The sequence below is a fragment of the Echeneis naucrates genome, chromosome 17 (genome assembly GCF_900963305.1).
Source record: "Echeneis naucrates chromosome 17, fEcheNa1.1, whole genome shotgun sequence".
Lineage (NCBI taxonomy): Eukaryota > Metazoa > Chordata > Actinopteri > Carangiformes > Echeneidae > Echeneis > Echeneis naucrates.
Window position 1 is genome coordinate 20893433 of NC_042527.1, and position 19637 is coordinate 20913069.

The 19637-nt window shown below is 44.9% G+C and overlaps 1 protein-coding gene and 7 non-coding genes across 8 annotated transcripts; 4 read left to right on the top strand and 4 right to left on the bottom strand.

Annotated features, from left to right (window-relative positions):
• Positions 1–231: 231 nt before the first annotated feature.
• Positions 232–18459, bottom strand: LOC115057699 (double-stranded RNA-specific editase B2-like). The gene is made up of 12 exons (XM_029524890.1): positions 18371–18459; positions 17066–17277; positions 7782–7868; positions 6738–7642; positions 4280–4397; positions 3957–4125; positions 3725–3876; positions 3204–3342; positions 2846–3027; positions 2515–2717; positions 1685–1842; positions 232–784 (listed from the first exon to the last, which is right to left on the bottom strand). Exons 1-12 carry the CDS (start codon positions 18457–18459, stop codon positions 232–234), a joined length of 2967 nt encoding a protein of 988 aa, XP_029380750.1.
• trnas-uga (transfer RNA serine (anticodon UGA)) lies at positions 9681–9762 on the bottom strand. The gene has a single exon. It is a non-coding gene; the product is annotated as a tRNA-Ser (tRNA).
• trnas-uga (transfer RNA serine (anticodon UGA)) lies at positions 9861–9942 on the bottom strand. Its single transcript has one exon. It is a non-coding gene; the product is annotated as a tRNA-Ser (tRNA).
• On the bottom strand, positions 10196–10277 carry trnas-cga (transfer RNA serine (anticodon CGA)). The gene has a single exon. It is a non-coding gene; the product is annotated as a tRNA-Ser (tRNA).
• Positions 11040–11121, top strand: trnas-cga (transfer RNA serine (anticodon CGA)). Its single transcript has one exon. It is a non-coding gene; the product is annotated as a tRNA-Ser (tRNA).
• Positions 11393–11474, top strand: trnas-uga (transfer RNA serine (anticodon UGA)). Its single transcript has one exon. It is a non-coding gene; the product is annotated as a tRNA-Ser (tRNA).
• On the top strand, positions 11573–11654 carry trnas-uga (transfer RNA serine (anticodon UGA)). Its single transcript has one exon. It is a non-coding gene; the product is annotated as a tRNA-Ser (tRNA).
• Positions 12528–12609, top strand: trnas-uga (transfer RNA serine (anticodon UGA)). Its single transcript has one exon. It is a non-coding gene; the product is annotated as a tRNA-Ser (tRNA).
• Positions 18460–19637: the final 1178 nt, after the last annotated feature.

Sequence of the window (19637 nt, forward strand, 5' to 3'; positions counted from 1 at the left end):
GAGAAGACAAATAATGATGTTGTAATACATGCAGGTTTCCTCCAGGTGGTGACATCCACACACTGAGCTGTTAAACCAAATCAGCTGCTCATCATTAATATTGTGTTGGTCCCTTTTAGGCACCAACACAGTCCTGAACCCTGGAGGTCTGAAGTCCTGAACCCTGGAGGTCTGAAGTCCTTCAGACGACCTAAGTCCTGAACCCTGGAGGTCTGAAGTCCTTCAGACGACCTAAGTCCTGAACCCCGGAGGTCTGAAGTCCTTCAGACGACCTAAGTCCTGAACCCCGGAGGTCTGAAGTCCTGAACCCCGGAGGTCTGAAGTCCTGAACCTTGGAGGTCTGAAGTCCTGAACCCTGGAGGTCTGAAGTCCTGAACCCTGGAGGTCTGAAGTCCTGAACCTTGGAGGTCTGAAGTCCTGAACCCTGGAGGTCTGAAGTCCTGAACCCTGGAGGTCTGAAGTCCTGAACCTTGGAGGTCTGAAGTCCTGAACCCCGGAGGTCTGAAGTCCTTCAGACGACCTAAGTCCTGAACCCCGGAGGTCTGAAGTCCTGAACCCCGGAGGTCTGAAGTCCTGAACCCTGGAGGTCTGAAGTCCTGAACCTTGGAGGTCTGAAGTCCTGAACCTTGGAGGTCTGAAGTCCTGAACCCTGGAGGTCTGGCACCAGCTGCTCTTCTGCTGGATCAGACCTCGCGGTCCAGCCCTCAGTCCCCACGACCATCCACCGGGCCTGACCTCTGACCCTGCTGTCCGATTGTCCTCCTTCAACCACTCCTGGGAGGTCCTGCTTCAACATCAACTTCAAGACTAAATATTTTCCCCGACAGACCCCACCCACTGTCCGGTATCCATGGAAACCAGGTAATCCATGATATTCCCCCTACCTGTAACATTATGGCTGATGAAGAAATTAAACTAAAACAATGAGCAGTACACATTTATAAAAACACACGACAGGAACAACAGAAGACGCATTTACAGACAAATCTGAACTCAAAGTTCGAATGAAATTAAAATTTTAATGTGCTAATGGAAACCTCTGTGTGTGTGTGTGTGTGTGTGTGCCGAAGAGGACCAGTGTGAGTTTTATCTTATCTGGACTCTGTGGACTTTGTCTCTACGAGAAAAACTGAAAGTCAGTGAAAGACACACATGTATGTTGAGAATAAGTAAAACTTAATTATAGCTGATTAAGCACTGTTTGTTTATTTAAATTATTATTTCGCTTTTTCTATATATATAATTGTTACATATCTCCAAATGAAGGCAGATACAGTGATCGGCTCCTCTTCTAATTAACTGCATCAAATGTATTCTTGATGTGTTTTGAATATTTGTCACTGTTCTGTTGAGTGTTTTGACGTTAAACCTCCGATTACACGTCCAGCTGTTACTTTGTAAATCTGACTGAAATGCTAAATATTGCTTCGTTAAACTGATAACGAAAAATAGAGTCAGGGTTAAGTGGTTTTAAATGCTAGCACTAACCTCAGCGACAGCCACCAGTCGTGGTGAGACGTTCACTGCAGTTTTTGGCTGAATCAGACTTTCTTTTGTGAGTGCTGCGTGCTCATTGCATAATCGTCACACTTGTCCACACACGTGTTGGGGCTCGTTGAACCTCAGGAAGAAACATCCATTAACTTCATTCTCACACTCAGTTTTTCCCAGACTGATGTTTCACTGATCCAGCTGTGGAGGTTTTCTGAGCCACGTGCCCAGACCTCCAACCTGCAGAGCGCCGGTGAACTGCTGCAGCGCCCTCTGGTAGCATCCTGCCCTCAGCTTGGAGCCACAGTACGTTCCCGTCTCCGCCTCTGCTCCCGATATCTGACCGTTCAACTGAAAAAGAAAGATAGAACCACTTTGGTTTTTTCTCAGCAGGGAGCTCACGATAATTTACTGACGGCTCTGATGTCTGTGATTCAACAGCAGAGAATGTTGACGTTTGTCAGATCATCAGCGATTAGAAATGAAAACTGTCTTTATATATCTCTACGTAAAAATGTGTTTTCCTTGTTGATGAACTGCGCTTTAACCATTTTAACAGTTCAGATCAATCATGATCTAAAATGGAACTTAATAAATGTGGATGTAAAAACCAGTTTGAGGGAAAAATATCTTGATTTGGTGAAGATGAAATAAATGAACTGTGGAAACATTTGACTTTTTAATTTAATTTAATTTCTTATATTTATTTCTAATGATGGACAAAACTTTAGAAATTAGAGCCAGCTCTTAAGAAAATTCACTCTGACCTCTGACCTTCCTTCTTTATCAGTCAGAGGTGAATCTTGGACAGACAACCACATTTTCATAGAAAGGCCTTTTGGTTTTAATCATCTCCGTGTCTGCCCGTCACATTTTAACTCTTTAAAGAAAAGCTTTGTGTCCTCTCAGCTTCTATTAGGCTGCTTCAGTCGCCATCGAAGTTTGAAGTTTGAACTCTGTCAGCGTGCATAATTAAATGTCACAGAGGAAATTAAAGCTTTTAAAAGCATCATTGGACGTGACAGAGCTCAAAGAAGGTCTGACCTGCTGCTGCAGCCTGTGCCACCGGGCGAACAGGAAGTTCCTGCAGAGCTGTGACGGCGTTCCAGAGTCCCTCCTCCGTCCCGTGGAGGTGCTGATCTCCTCCAGGCCTCTGTCGCCGCGGCTCCAGTTCGCGCTGACGTTCGGCGCCTTCCCAGCAGACCGAACCTCGCTGCTGCTCAGACCTGAGCAGAGGAAACCACAGGTGAGGCTTTACAACAGGCAGACAAATGACGATGAAGTGAAAACCGTAAATTCATGTTTTTCCTCCGTCTTCCTCCCACAGATTGGGTCCAACAGGAAGAGGACGTACAGCCGAGCAGCAGCTGCCGCCGTCTGTAGGGGAAGGGCAGGCGCTTGATGCGTGCGAGGCGGCGTGTCAAGGCTCGGCCCAGGTGACCCGTGTGGCTCAGCGTCCCCACCGTCAGGCTGTGCAGGTAAATCGGCTCCACCAGGTGGGACAGGAGGGCCCCCTGCAGCCCCATGACGCTCCACCTAGTGTTGGGACAAAGCTGCTGTGAACACCTGAGCAGGATGAGTCAACGCCGTTTTAGGCCCGGATAACAAATACATATTATACAATTAAACAGAAAGAAAACACAACATGATTTCTCATCAGAATCCGTTTTCTTAAACTTTACTAACTGAGACTTTGTTCTCGTCACACTCACTTGGCCAGTTTGTCGGTGCAGGACATGGTGACCAAAGGTTTACCCGGTTTCTGATTGGCTCCCTGCCCTGTGACGGGCAGCGTCCCCTCGCCTCCGTTCACCTTCGCCCTGAGGTGATAGCGAAACCTCCTGCTGGAATCTGACAGAGAGGAGCTCAGTTCAGACCAGATCAAACCTTTCATGAGATCAGGAGGAGGAGCGATGTCACACCTCTTCACTTTGACAGGTTTTGGGTTTTGTTATTTTTTTTATCATCGGTGAGATTAAAGTTTAATGTTTCATCAGGAAGCGTTGAAGCTCCAACTGCTGAAAATACGTCATGTAGAAGAGAGCGAACAAAGATGGAGCTGCTTAATGGAGCCAGAAGTACTGGCACTAATTCATTCATGTTTTTTATGGTTTTATGGTATTCTGATTTTCCTTTCACGAATAAATAAAACTCCTGTGGGTCAGTGGGCCGTGTATCTGCAGCAAAGTGCCTGATAACTGTAGGAAGAAGGTCTGAAAGAGAAGCGTCTCACATGTGGAGGACGTCTCGTAGGGGCAGTTGAGTCGAGCGTCTCCACACGGCGATGAACTGACGTACATGTGGAAGAAGACGCCGTCCCTCAGCCGCAGGCCGCCGCCTTTTCTGGGTACAAAGATGGATTGTTCCTCACCGTCTGCTGACTTACTTCAGAGAGGAAAGAAACGGAAGAATTAGAGGAAGAATCAGCCCAACAATGAAGGCAGCAGGACGGCAGAAGTTTGTACCAGAGCAGCAGCTCCAGCTGAGTGTACAGGAATCGAACCAGCGCCCTCCTGCTGACCACTTCAGCGTGGCAGTCGCTGAGCGTCAACTCGCGGTCGCTCACATTGTCCGGGTCCAGACACTTCGTCCCTGTGGCCAGAGACACGACCTGGGCCGATTGGAGGTCCAACCCTGGAGGGAGAAGAAACATCCACCGCCTCAGAACATAAACCCCAAACTGCCCCTGCAGCAGCACTCTGGTCTCCTCCGTGTCAGGATCACAACCAGGGCCCCATCTGGACCATCTGGACCATCTGGACCGTCTGGACCCGACAGCATCACTCACCTCTGGTCATTACGATTCCTGCCAGGACTTTGTGACGGGCGTGCGAGGTAGAGAAACATCCGTCTGTCAGCTCTGCGTATTTCTCTCTCACCAGGTGGAAGATCGACTCGGCGAAGAACTGCAGAAGAAATGAAAACAGGAAGAAGGTGGTTTACCTGCCTCACCTTCAGATTTGTACTCCTGACTTTTAACTCAACCTGATCAGGGTTAGGTTAGGGTCAGTTTCTTTTTTTTTTTTGACTCACATACTCTCAGAATTTAATAACTTTTATCTTGGCTGTTATTATAATTCAAATTTTAATAAACTGAGCATTTTATTGTTCAATGAACTGCAGAATAAATTAAAACACGCTGTATGATTTTAAAATTCAACTTTGTAAATCCCTGAGTATTCTTTTTTTATCAAAAAGGAAAAAAATAATTTTTTCAGATGTTCTGGGCTCTACTTGTTTAGTTTTACACAAAAGTATCAGAAAAATACAAGTAAAAAAACAAAACCCTGAGTCACCCTCGTGTAAATAAAACCAATAAATACCTCATAATTCAACATTTGCGGTTGTCAAATTTCTAGAAATACTCAGACATTGTTAATGTTCCTAACAAGTTGGCTGAAAAACGGATCTATATTTAAACCGGAGGACGTCGGGACTTGGCCAACAAAAACACACAGAAAACTTTCAAACAAAGTCTGCAGGAGCCGAGACGTTCGTCTGGGCGGACTCTGACAGTCTGTCAGCGATGGCCGAGACTTTTCTCCTCTCCTAAACTCCCCTGTTCTGTGGAGGGAGAGGTGCTGCACTCCTACCTGTCAAAATAAGCCTAATTATATTTTTAGAGCCGTGTCACTGCTCTGGCAGATATCAGGAAGTTACAGGTAGTTTCCACCGTGTGGATTTTTAATGGGAAGGCCATCTGATGCTGATGAGCTGATACACAAATATAACAGCTTTGAGAGGAAGTCAGACCCAGTCAGGCTGTTTGCTGACAAAAATGAGCCTCCAAAGTCATTAAGCTTCATTTACCTTTGAAGACATTATAAAAAAAAGATGACTTAAATGGATTTATGTGTTGATGTCGTCCACCTCAGGTTAACAAAAAAAGAAGTAAACTTTCACATTTGATTTTCTGTGAATTCAATTTATCTCCATCATTTTTCCACACTCCTTTTTTAAGGAATTTTAATGAAAAATCCATAAAAACAAATATACATGTTTAACTATTGATTTTGTCGCTAACCAGATTCAGGCAGATTTACTGAAATATCCTGCAGACTTGAGTTCTGTAGTTGATTTTTTTGCAGTCCTTCTGTCGGGGGGGGGGACTCTACTGGAGGATTTTTTGGATGACAGTGGCACAAGGTCGTGTGTAATGAGTGTGTTAAACAATTATCTGTCAGATTATTATGCTCTTCACACCGCCTCCCCGCTCTACCTCAATCTCCTTGGTCTGCTGCCGCTCCTCCTTCATCCCTAATGTGGTGTAATAATGTTCATTAATGTGTCACACTGCCTGACAGACAGCTCATACTGAAGGAGTGTGTGTGTGTTAAATGATGACTTGCAGGGTTTGTGGAAAAAAAAAACCATCTGAAGAGGAAAAGCTTCTACAAATTGTTCACTCATGAAGTTTTGCTGTTTCAGCCTGCAGTTCGTATTCAGAGCCTGAAAATCCTTTTTCTCATCCAAATGTTCTCGGGTTCTCTCATCCCATCTCCCCCAGGGTTTAATAAAGTTTCTATGTGTCTGTTGTTCTAGTATTCCTCTGCATATTTGAATGATGGCGTAGCGGCGTATTAGCCGTGTTCACCCCCCCTCCTCGCCTCAGCTCGATCTCTGGAGACAAATCTTCTTGTATTCATAAAGCACGACAGTGAAAGACGCGGAGGACAATTCTCGCTGGCTCAGATACATAATGAAGTTGTTTAGATGCTACAGATGAGCGTATGGGACGCCATCAGGCTCGCGGGCCTCAGGACATGATGGTCATGCTGATGTGCGGCACACTCCATTTGGTAGCATACGGCACACCTCAGACTCATTTATCCCGATCGTTTAGGAGGCCGCTGAAAGCCGAAGAGATGAAGGACGAATTCAGCATCGCTGCTTGAAGCTGAGTCACGGTCTCCACGAGTGGAGGGACAGTAATGGCTGTGAAGATGGGTCACATGACAATTTGTCCTTTATTATGATGTTTGAGTTTTGTGTTTTATTTCACACTCCTAAGACTCTAAAGATTTTTGTATTTACTCTATGGAGGAGTGGACAGGCGGCGGTTCCCTCTTCTGATCGATTGATTATGACCAAATCAGAACTTTGACTTTTTGTACCTCCTGAAACGGATGAAACTCCAAAAACTACAGACATGTATGACTGTAAATTTCCATTCCGTCCCAGCATGGTGAGGACGAGCGGGTTGGGTTTGGGATTGGTCTGAGGACACGTGCAGGAGCGGTACTCACCGGAGGTAGCTGATTTCTGGCTCTGCTGCCCTGCAGGTCCAGAACCTTCCTCTCTGGTCCCAGACTGATGTTGTACAGACTCTGCAGGGCAGCCGCCGCCGCCTGGGCCTTGGCCAGCCTCTTACTCTGTCCGCAGCCTTCAAACACGGCGCCCTCCACCCTGATCACCATGATAAAATTCCTCATCAGCCTCCCGTGAACCCTCTCGGCCAGGCAGGTGTAGCTGAGGCCCGGTCGCAGCTGGTTGAGCAGCGCCACCGGGCTGAGGTGCTCCAGCAGCGAGGTGCCGAGGCCTCGTCTTTTTGGGTTGGTCGACGGAACCAGTGTGAGCTGGACGAGTCGTTTGTGGTTGTAAATGCTGGAGAAAACCTCCTTTTTCGTGGTGCTGCAGTGCAGCAGGTCACAGTTTTCACACAGCGATGGCTCAAACGCTTTGAGAAAAGCATCCGGCATCTCCAGTTTATCTGCCGTGAAGTCCGCCGGCGCGATGGCGTGAACCTGGGAGGCGTTTGGGAACTGGACGAAGGAGCGGAGAGCCAGCTCTGCGGCCCTCATCTTCGCCTGCTTCTTGGTCGGCCCCCGGCCCTCGAAGTGGAGGCCGTTGACCTCCACGCCGACAGAAAACAGGGGGGCGTGCAGCGGGCCGGTCTTCGAGATGATCTCGTACTGCAGCCCGGGCCGGAGCTCGTTCAGCTGGACTACAGCGCTCTTCTGAGTCACGGCCCACGACGCTCTTTTACAGGTCCGCGGGTTTTGGTGGAGCAGCCGGTCTCTTCCATCCGCCAACGGCTGCTTCCTCTTCAGGGCTCTTGGCTCGTGTCTGGGAAAACTGCTGCAAAAGGTCGATGGGTGATACTTTCGTAGTAAGTCATCTTGATTCTCTTTCACCTCCAAACTGCTGCTACCTGAAGACAGAGAAAAGTGAATCTGTGCGTTTTGTTTGGATCAAAATCAAAATGGTGGACAAATGACATGAACAAAGAGTGATTCTCTGATCTGTCTGCGGTTGAAGAACACTTGGAAAACAAAAGGAAAGAGCTTTACTTGAAGTGTCTGCGTCTTCGGCTGATGACGCTCCGGCGTCCCAGCGTCTTATGGGACTGATGAGGGTCAATAACACGTCGCCTCGTTCTGTAAAACAAAATCACAAATGCATGAACTGATTTTCTCATTTTCTCCGCAGCGTGATGCGCCGTCATAAACGTAAAGATACAGACTTTTTTCAAGGTGTCGTGTGCTCACGCTTAAATAAAATAGCTCATCTCTCCGACCTCTGTGCTCCTGAAATGAGCCCGGTTAGAGTCGTGTGTTCAGTTTTATATTCACTCCCACCATTGGAAGTAATGGAATGGACTGAGGTAAACACATTTATGGTGATAGTCCAGAGCCAACATGTGTGGGCCATTAGAGCTTCCTCTCAGATGGGACTGAGAGCAAACAGACTTCCAGCTCAGAGCCAGGCGGGGTAATTGAAAGGTGTCTGTGATAAGAACGGACGAATCAGACGGGAAGCGTCGAGGGGCTTAAACCCAACGAGCAGCCTCGTCTTATTAACCCGGTCACACGCTTTTTGAATCAAGCTAAATCGATTTTCATTAGATTTCAGCAGATTTGGTGCCGAGTTCAAAGGTCGCACAAAAAAGCACACCCAGTGTGGTCTTGGTGTGAAACATCCCACCGTTGGTGGTTTTTTTTTTTTTTTGTCTTTGTCCACGTCCTCTCATTTCAGAATAAAGACAGAGACTCTCCGTGAGCTGCTGCAGACTTTTGTATTCTGTTTGGGATCTGCTGATCCCTGTAGGCCCTGAAACCACTGACCCCATTTATCCCCATCTATCTGCCCCCCCTCAATGTGGGACAGAATAAACACACACATAAACAGAGAAATATGGGCTGCAGTGGCAATTATATTTGATATCTACTGTATATAAAATATTAATGCCGGCCTGCTGAACATATAAATATAATGAATCAACATTAAAACAATACACAATATCAAGACGCTTCATTATTCATTGTTAAGACCGTAATTATCTGGATATGATATCAAAGCTAGCTGTTTTCCAGCATAAACACGTTACTGCAGCGATTTGGGTTCAAATAATTCATTATTTATTTCATCTCACTGCAACTGCAAATTATTCTAATTTTCAATTTTATCAAGATTACAAACAGCATTAAAGCTAAAACAAATAAAGTGCAAATGATTTGAAATGAAATTGTGAAACTTGTTAGATTATTATAAATTCAGCTGAAAGAAATGAAACGCTGACGTTAAATGACTTGATTAATATGAGATGGAATATCATTCGTTTTTGGTTCTCGGACGTCCTGGTGGGGATTTTATCGCCTGCTCGGCCTGTTTTTACCTCCGATGACTGGCGATTCTGGAGGGCACAGCAATGCAAACTAAAAGTCATTAGAATAATGAAGAGTGCCAACTAAACTGTTCTGCATTAACCTTGCACCTTGCAGTTATATTAGGCGTGTGATGCCATTAAGTGGTGGGTTGATATGAGCAGGAGCTGCGAGATGGGATGTGAACGTAATGATGTGAGTCTGGAGCTTCTGAAGGCAGCGGCAGGTGCACGTTGGAGGTGTTTTAATGACCTGCATCATCACAGCTAATGGGGCCATTTATTTTAGGATGAAAAAGATAATAACTGTGTTTGTCTTTGGCTTACATCAGATTAGCTTTCCCACATTGTCACTCTCCGTCACTTCCCGTCACCTGTCGACCTGAGCCGTGTGTCAGTTGCTGCTCTCCACTCGATTTAACGTAACTTAAATGGGTTCATGCAGCAGTTTACAGAAGAAGCTGCAGCTTCTTTCCCAACACAACAAAGTACGCAAAGTAGAAGCTGAACACTTCACCAAGTGCTGCTAATGAAATCTTTTTAGAGTTCAAGTTCCAACGTTTTCCAGATAAAAACGTCACATCACCGCTGTGAGCAGGGTTCGAACCTGCGCGGGGAAACCCCATTGGATTTCAAGTCCAACGCCTTAACCACTCGGCCATCACAGCTTGTCGTTGTGTCACTGCACTGAGGGAGGAGATCGTTTAAAGAAAGCTGATTGTTCGACAGAAGATTATGACACTCTTATAGTTAAAAGCTGAACTCTCGCTGTGAGCAGGGTTCGAACCTGCGCGGGGAAACCCCATTGGATTTCAAGTCCAACGCCTTAACCACTCGGCCATCACAGCTGTGAAAGTTGGGAGGGTCTGCAGATCAGAGGAGGGGAGGGGCGGCATGGGCGTCACTTTAAATTAGCCAAAATCCAGCTTTTTGACATAAGATTTAGAACTCAAACCTGTTGGATGATGTTTCCAGTTGGTAGAAATGGATTACTGAAGAAGTGTTTGTTTCAATTGAAGAGTCCACAACGAGGACTCACAGGCCGCCTTCAGCCCGACGTTAAACACTAACCGTGGATGTTGGCGTGCTAAAGCCAGACGCCGCTGTGAGCAGGGTTCGAACCTGCGCGGGGAAACCCCATTGGATTTCGAGTCCAACGCCTTAACCTCTCGGCCATCACAGCTGAATGCTTGTTAGATCAGCTGAATCACAAAAATCGGCCTCCTCTTGTCCTTCGTCCATTAAAAGGCACAACATTGTGAAGTATTAACACAACCAGAGAAAGGAAGCAATAGATCTGTGCAGAGATGGAAACAGGAAGCTTGCTTCGTGTTTATCAAACCTTAGAAGCAGAGTTTCTCCATCCAGCCAGTTAATGAACCCTATTTAATAGAATAATGAAATTACGCATAGCAGGGGGTGGGGGGCGAGAAGCCCCCGCTCCCTGTCCGGTGTGTGTGTGTGTGTGTGTGTGTGTGGTCTGACAGCTGTGGATAATCTCATTTGCTAAGCGTAATTAATGGCAAGCGGGTTTCATTTACTTGTAATGTGGACTGTCTTTCCTCAAGGGCAAAGAAATATGGAAACTTTTCTGTAATCGTTTCTGTCCTGAACGTCTCAGTCGGTAATATTTGTAATCATGGACGTTCGGGATCATCTTTCCTTCCTGGATAAGTTTCTTCCTTATTGCGGTGTTGATATGAGGCTGAACCTGCGGAAGCTTCCGGAGGGCCGAGCGGTTCGGACATGGCCTTGAAAAAATTTTCCTGGGAATGACGTCATCCAGCCGGCCTGCAGCTTCCATAAACTTCACAGGAGTTCCTCCAGTGGTTGAATTCATTCAGTGACTTTTCTATTATCAGCATGTCCAGGTTTGGCCTTCAGACAAAAACAGAAACGTCCCGGAAGATGAATACAAAATTCACAGCTCAGATGGAAGTTTTCAGCTGTGATGGCCGAGAGGTTAAGGCGTTGGACTCGAAATCCAATGGGGTTTCCCCGCGCAGGTTCGAACCCTGCTCACAGCGGCGTCTGGCTTTAGCACACCAACATCCACGGTTAGTGTTTAACGTCGAGATGCAGGCGGACTGTGAGTCCTCGTTGTGGACTCTTTAATTGAAACACTTCTTGAGTAATCCATTTCTACCAACTGGAAACTCAGACTGGTCCGACATCATCCAACAGGTTTGAGTTCTAAATCTTCTGTGAAATGTCAAAAAGCTGGATTTTGGCTAATTTAAAGTGACGCCCATGCCGCCCCTCCCCTCCTCTGATCTGCAGACCCTCCCATCTTTCACAGCTGTGATGGCCGAGAGGTTAAGGCGTTGGACTTGAAATCCAATGGGGTTTCCCCGCGCAGGTTCGAACCCTGCTCACAGCGAGAGTTCAGCTTTTAACTATAAGAGTGTCATAATCTTCTGTCGAACAATCAGCTTTCTTTAAACGATCTCCTCCCTCAGTGCAGTGACACAACGACAAGCTGTGATGGCCGAGAGGTTAAGGCGTTGGACTTGAAATCCAATGGGGTTTCCCCGCGCAGGTTCGAACCCTGCTTACAGCGAAGGCAGCATTTCGCTGACTAGTTAACTAAAAGGGCTTCCTGACTGCTCCTTCACCTCCACTGTGCTGAGTGGTTAAGGCGTTGGATGTTAATGGGGTGTCCCCCTCTCTACAGATTCTCTGGCGTTAGTGATGAAAGCAGTTGTGTGTTTTGCTCCATCAGACATTTTGTGTCTGTGGTGACATTAATGCTGAAGGTCAGTCTGAAGTCTTTTTTAAATGAACCGTTGGTGAACAGGTATAAATCTGTTGGACACCATCTCAGTCTGCCGCATTTTAACTTTTAAAGCTTTAACTGCTCCTCTTTCTTTCCAAACGTTTGTGGAACAGCATTCATCTCCACTGAAGCCTGAAGTGCACATTAACAATTTTACCTCCAGCGACTTTGCTGTGTGTTTTTCTCCCACAGTTAAGTTGCAGGTCTCAGAAGTTTCTGTGTAAATAGTAATAAAGTGCTGAAGTTGAATATGCAGAAGTTGGAAACTCTTCTCCTCTGAATCCGTCGATGGTTCTGACGGATGCAGGAAACTTCTGGGCGGCGAAGCCAACGTGACCGAATTCTCGTTTCCTCGGCTAAACTTTCTGTCTGATTCTTTTTATCCTTTTATTTCTCACTCTGATGGCGCCGCAGGTGGAGCTTTGATCAGCCCTCTGAAGCCGAGGAGGCGGGCTCACCTTCAGAGAGCTAACCATCAAGCCCACGAACGCACATTTCACAAATATACAAACTCACAGCGATCCCTTTCCTCAGAGCCCAACAGGTTTGGGTTCTAAATCTTCTCTCTAAGGTCACAATGCTGGATTTTGGCTAATTTAAAGTGAAGGCCATGTCGCCCCTCCCCTCCTCTGATCTGCAGCCCCCCCCACTGTCACAGCTGTGATGGCCGAGTGGTTAAGGCGTTGGACTTGAAATCCAATGGGGTTTCCCCGCGCAGGTTCGAACCCTGCTCACAGCGTCCTGCCTCTCTTTTGATGGATTTTCTGTCTTTATCGTACTGTCAGTGTCTAAATAGGCAGCTTGAAGTCTATTGGAAATTAGCAGGTGGCATCATGGTGGGTGGACACCTCAAAGAGACCAAAACTGAGCTGGTGGTGCAGAAATGTTCCCACAGTTGTTAACCTGAAAAGATTTTTTTTATTCTATTTTGAAATGAGCTTTAAGTGATTCTGGATTCAGCTCTGTTGATGAAATCTCAGAAACAAATGGAGAGTTTTCTGACCTGAAGAAGACAGGCTTCATTTTGTTTCCATTTTGTGTTCGCAGTAACGGACAACGAGTCAGTTAATCGATGTGACACCAAATTCAGAGGATGACTCAGAAGAGCTTTTACTGACAACTCAAAACAAATAGTAATGAGATGTGACCGAAGACTTATTTACAAATGTATTAAAATGAAAACACCAGCAGATTCAGTCACTGTGACTTTTATATTACTTTACAAAAGATCAGATTAAGATATTTTCTGACCTTTAACACTCAGCGGCAGCAGATAGCTGATCACAACCTCACGTATTAACGCCTTCATGCCTCAGAAACACTCAGTAAACCACGAGCCGACATCGCAGCCACGAAACTTCACATTTTTTTGTGTTTATTTGCATACGCTTCACTTGCTGTCTGTTTTTGTGATTGTTTGTTTTTCATCTCAAACAGTATTTTCTGTCTGTGCACACACAAACAGACTACAAAGCCTTTCTCCCTCTCAGTCTAAATTTAGTTCAGCATCAGCTCATCAAAACACACTGAAGCAGCAAAGCCGGCAAAAAGTGAACGTCTGCTTTCAAATCAACAGGCTGATGATCATTATTTGGAAATGAGTGATGAAATTATTGCCTGAAACATATGGTAATGTGCAATGAAGCTGCAATGAGAGATAATAAGGATGACAGCGATAATCTATGGCAGACTGTTGACTGCTGAAAATGGCCCCGTTTCAACTTTTAATGCCCCCGCCTGCTGCTTTACTGTCACTTTATCAGTTTGAAAGATTGCGCTTCATTTGTCTCTGACTGTGGCTGCTGTGCGTTGTTGTTGTTGTTACCTTCACCAATGAGGTCTCACCTGCGTCTCTTTATTTGCCAGCAGGATCACACAAAAAGTCGGTCTGAATCCTGGTGTGTGTCGATTAAGTGAAGCAATAAGAGTAAAAAAGAAAAGATCTACCTGCCACTCAGAGCAGGAAGTAAAGATCATTTATTTCCTTAAAACTGAAGTTATTATAATTCATCTTCGTCCGTCAATTAACTAAAAATATTCTCATTCAACAAAAGTGACGCATTAAAACGTTTCCTTTTTCTCTTTTAACGTGAATAAAACACCAACATTGTCTCTTAATGTCGTGTTCATCGTTGGAACAGAAGGTTAAATATAAACAACATCATTTTATGTCCAATAGATTTGAATTTAACTGCTATTATTATTAAAAAAAACTCCGTTAGTTTCATCTGTTTTCTGGGTGAAACGTCTCGTATGATTCTGATGAATTGCATTCTGGGTAAGAATTCATCACTTTGTTTGGATCTCTGTGGTTGTTCAGGCCAAAACAAATATTACAAGAGCACCATTAAATAGAATTTACTGCAATTTTCTCCGAAACATCTTGACATCTGACGGAGATGTTGGGATGTCTGTCGATTCTGCAAAGTTGTTAAGAGTCGGAAGAAACGGGCAGCATCTGAAAACTGCTCCTGAAAACGTGGTCCTGCTTATCTGAAGATAATTCATCAGTAATTCAAGTTGTTATGTAAAGTGTACAGTTCTGTCACCAACCAGGTCCAGACTGATTTTTTCATTCACTAAATAGAAACAAATAATGATTAAAAAGCCAAACTTTGCTCCAACAGAGTTCTGATATTCTGATCGTGGCTCAGAGAGCTTGAAAGCCTCCAGTCTGATCACAGGTAATAAGAGGAAGGATCTAAATCAAATAATTCCTTCTTTTGGGTTTAATTCATAAGACTTTGGATTGATGGGAAACAAACAGAGTGAGTGTTCAGTGTGAATCAAAACTCAGACCTTGTCAGCGTTAGCAGCACTTTGCTTCAGAAGAAATGGGACCCCTAACCCTTCCAGAGTTAGTGCCACACTTTACCCGCAGAGCATCCCTGCAATTAAGCTAAATGGGCACACAAACCATATTGCTAATGTTTTCATGAAGCCGGAGCCCCAGAGAAGTGTGGAGATTGCTGAATCCATCAGTGAAATTGCACACTGACATGGCCCACTAAGTTTGACTGCACGATGGAGCTCACTTATCCAAAATGCATCCAATATACAGATATGTCCAAACGGCTGACGCGTCATCAGAAAACCACCGACAGAGTCGTCACAGACGGCGGCCGTCTGTTCTGTGCTGCGCAGCCATAATCCGCGCCAAAAGCAGGACAATCAAATCATTTCTGCTACACGGTTTGTTCATTTGACTGAAAAGCCAGCAGAAGGGATTTTAGAGCAAAAGTGCTCATTTATTTTTCCTGAAAAACCAAAAACGAATTCATCCAGTGAGCCGAGCACAAAGGGGAACAAATCCTTATTAACAGCTGCAGTTCATGATTTACTTTGTCCAGTAACAAAAGGAGTTGTTTCTCTCCGTTCTTCAGATGAGTGTTTGTTTTCCTCTCAGCATTTCTATGATTCTTTAAACATGAGCTACAACTGGAAAACGAGAAATGGAGTTATATTTCACTTAAACAACAATTAATAGAATCAGTTTTGATCATATTTATCCAATTTATTCGTCTGTCATTTTCTTTTCTTCATCCTTCATCCTAAAATATCTGTTTTTGTTTTTGTTTTTTAAATCACTTAAATGAGCTCAAGACATTTTCAGGTTTGATTCTCCAACTGGATCTGCTCAAAGAAAAACCCGGTTCTTGAAGTTTCTCCGTCCCCCCCGTTTAGCTGCTGGTTCAAAGATTGAGCCACTTTTCTGGCTTCTTTGAAACCAGAAGAAACCATTTTTGTGGGAGAAGGTGGAGCTCCGCTCTGCGCTCGGCTCCTGATTGGGTGCCAAAGCACAATAATGGGTCTGATTGGTGCACACAGAACTGTAAAAATGGCCGCCGTGGTGTTGGCTTGGTTCATTAGAGGCGTCTGCAGATGGACTCCTGTGCAAAGATGCAGGTTAGTTCAGGTTGTGTTCTACACTGAAATAAGCTGTTTGTCATCCAGCTCCAGCTTTGTGTTTCTCCTGTTAGAGACAAAATATTATTTCACCAAATCTTCCAAACTGAACTTCCGCAGCTCAACAAGATGAAAGGATGAAACAGAAATGTGAACATTTTCGTGTTCCTGAGCAGAAAAAAGTCTTTCTCTCTCTTTGTTTTCTGCAACAGAGAAGAAAAACGCACACATTGTTGTGTTGCTGTTGGATAAGTAGGAACTCGAGCAGTCACACAACATAAGTTCCCCTCCTGTTGTGCGCTCACAGAGCTCTATTGTAATCATTAGAGAAAAAGATGTCGCCTTCTGTTTCCAGAATGACAGCTGGCGTGAAAGTAGCGGCCGTCGGTTCAGAAGCATTAGCTAAGTGCATCCGGCCCCTGAAATACGGGGATTTGAGGAGATATGTTCAGTAATAATTTTCTGGAAGCTGTGTTTGTCTTTCACAGATGATGCAAACAAAAAAGGGCCGTTGAGTCATTAATGAAAGTGGAATAGGCTTAGTGCACTTTGAATAATACAAAAGCTATCACAGAGTAATCTGCCGCCTCTACTCAGGATTAGCACGTGAAAAACAACGGCAGTTTAATCCTAAAAGGCTGACCTGTTGCCCAGACGACTGTAATTATGAGTCTGCAGCTCTGCCGGTTCAGCCTCTGAAATACTGACGACCAACGTTCATCTATTTCATTTGCATTTAAATATTTTATGAAATTGTTGTCTTGGAGTTGTGTGGTCTGATTTTCTCAGAGTGTGCTGCTGCGTTCATGGTCTCCAGATGATGCGTCCAAACGACAGGATGATTTTTAATTTCAATTATTTCAACTGACTTTGTTTTCAGAACACGAGTTAACTGAATAGGAATAAAGGCTCTGATATTAAATGTGAGTGTAAATAACATTAAATTGCCTGCTGGGGCATTAAAAGCTGTTTTTCGTTGGTAGCAGTGAACTTTTGGGGCGTTTCCTGAAGTTTAGGCACAAAACCAGTTTTGTTGACTCAGAACTATCTAAGATTAATTCAGATTAGAGGAGATTCCTCAGTAAGGAACGTGTTCGCAGATTTTTTTTAGGAAGTACCGGATAAAAACCGCCGTTCTTCCTGAATGCAATGCAGAACTCTGTGACGTAATTAAGATAAATAAAAAACGGTTCGGCATATGCAGTTAGATAATCAGTTCTTTTGTTTGCTCCACTAAGACTCTTGTAAGCCAACCACATTAAGAGAAAGTTCAGTCGTGTTGGACCAACCTTTGCCTTTACTCCTCCTCCTCCTCTTCCTCCTGCACCTTCCTCTCACGTCTCGCTCCGACCTCTCCATGTTCGGAGTCTGTCCGTCACACTTGTTTTTCCAGGAGGTGAGTTTCCTCTGCTGCTTGTGCTCCTCCGTCTGCCTGACTCTGGTGCTCAGAGCTCTCCAGCACGGTGACTGACTCCCCCCCAGCTTTAGGAGGCTGTTCTGCCTGTGACATCATGAGGAGGGGGGGGCTCAGTTTGAGGCTGTAATTCAGCGTCACTGATAAGAAAGTCACTGAGTTTTTGTTGTGGCGTTAAAAAGGAGCACCAGCAGCAGAATAAACCGCAGAAGGAAGCCGACATGTCAAATTATTTGATTTCAGAATGTTGAAATCAGAGCTGGAGGTTAGTGGGGGGGGGCTTTGGTCAAAGGTCATCTCATCAGTTCGTCGTCTGGATCTTACTGGTGTGTTAAATAGATCCGTGTCACGTTGATGTTTGATCCACCTTTTACACGTGCATCAGACACTGAAGCAGTGAAATGTAGGTTAGAAAGACGCTCCTGCTGATTTGGAGTTTCTCTCCGTGCATCTACACTTTTATCTCCTGTGTCTCCGCAGACTGCAGGCTGCAGGAACAAAACACCGTAGTTTAAAGACAACAGGGACATAAAGTGAGAGATCCTGAATACTTTTATTTTCTTTTGTACACATTTCGTCTTTCTTGATTTAATGAATCTTTCGGATTAGTCTGCTTGTAGCAACATGACATGAATCCTCCGTCTCTGCAGACACGATCCTGAATCTTCCTGATTCAATCTGAGGCAGGTGGAGTTAATAAAAGATCATAAGACAGCAGTATTCTGGAGGTTTGGGGATATTTCTGGGACAAACTGAGTGTCACAAAGCTCACTGAAGAGAGCATAAAACTTCACCACAAGCTGGCACCCCGCCAGGGAAAATGGGAAACTACCCCGGCGGGGGCAAGTCCCTCGTTACCAGTTAACCAGCCAACAGGGACGAATCGTCTGAGGTGAGTTCAGGAAAACTTCTCCAGGTGGAAGTCGACGATGTCGTTATTTCATCCATTCAGTCTGTTTCCGACTGAATTTTTAGAGGAGACGCAGCTCTGGGCTGAAATCTGGAAAAAAAAAAAAAAAACGACTTTTATTGAACAGACTTCTTGATACCGACCTTCAGATCTAATTCAGTGTTCTTCACTGTTCTGCATCATAATGCCCACTTTGCATAATCTCCCTCATTCCCTCTCACTTCACCTTTACTTCCAATTAACAGCAGCCGTTTAATCCCTGCCAATCACCTTCCTCTGATAATCTGAGCTGCGATTCGAATGGTCGCCTCTGCTTCGCCCCCCAACACGGTTTCATTGTCGTTATCGAGGCGGGTCATCGCTCCGTCTTCCTCTGCGGCCTGCGGCGGGTTTGGGTCCTGTTGGCGAGCCGGTTCTTCTGGCGGCTGACTCCCTTTTCGGAGGATTAGTGAGCTGATGTACCTCTTTGTTTATCTCCGGGGCTGCGCCGCGGGGATTGTGTCAAGCCTCTGGGATTCACATTTCTTGTAGTACTTCACCTCACTGACGCCCAAAGCTGCTGCTTTCTTGTGCGATTATCCGCACCGTCTTTCCACGTGGCTTCAATAATCGTGTGCTGTAAGTAAATGTGAGCGCAGCGGCGGGAAAAGGAGGGCTGAACTCCAGGCAGCTGTAACTCTCCTGCGTTTATCTCACCTCCCTTTGGAGGATTATTCTAATCTGGAGCCAGAGAAGCGTCAGGAATTTGGCTTAAAATCAGGTACATGCATGTACTGCAGCAGTGAAATGACAATAAATGTACATTTGAACCGGGAAGTCTGAATATCCGAGTTTCCAAACGGAATCAGAGAGTCCAAGATGGCTGCAGTGAACTGCGCTAAACCACCAAGAATCCTTATCTTGAAGTCTATGGGGAAAAAAACATGTTTATGGTCTCCGTCTCTCGTTAACAGTCTTCAACACAACATGATGTTCATCTGTAATTAAAATGAAACATTCTGAATATATTGGGAGAAAGTCGAGTTAGCGAATGGTTAGCGTGGCATAAAACAGGAGAACATGAATACCAAACATTAAAATTAGGATGTTGTTTATTGAACATGCAGCTGCAGTATTCTGCCCACGTTACTGTTTGATTTAATGAATAAAACTTTAACCTGTTACTGTTTATGAGCTTGGATGATTCCTTCTTGTCACATAAAGCAGGCCAGTAATCAGCAGATTTCCTGCTTTATTAATGAGGCTAAGAACGTATTTTGGATCCCCCGGGCCCAAAAGTAAAGAGTCAATGTTTCTTGATTATTTGGTGTATTTTTTATTTATATGTCAGAGCTTCATTAGAAGTTTTATCTCCGCACTAATTAGCTTTCCCCTTCAGGCTGAGTGAGACCACCGGCACACAGATGAATGTGGCTCCTTCGTTTTAATGCCCAACAGCAACAACTTTAAAAGGACGTTTTCGTTTTCACTGGTCTCAAATTGATCTACTTAGAAAATGTTAAAGGATAAAATAAAAACTGGAAAAGTGTGACACGCA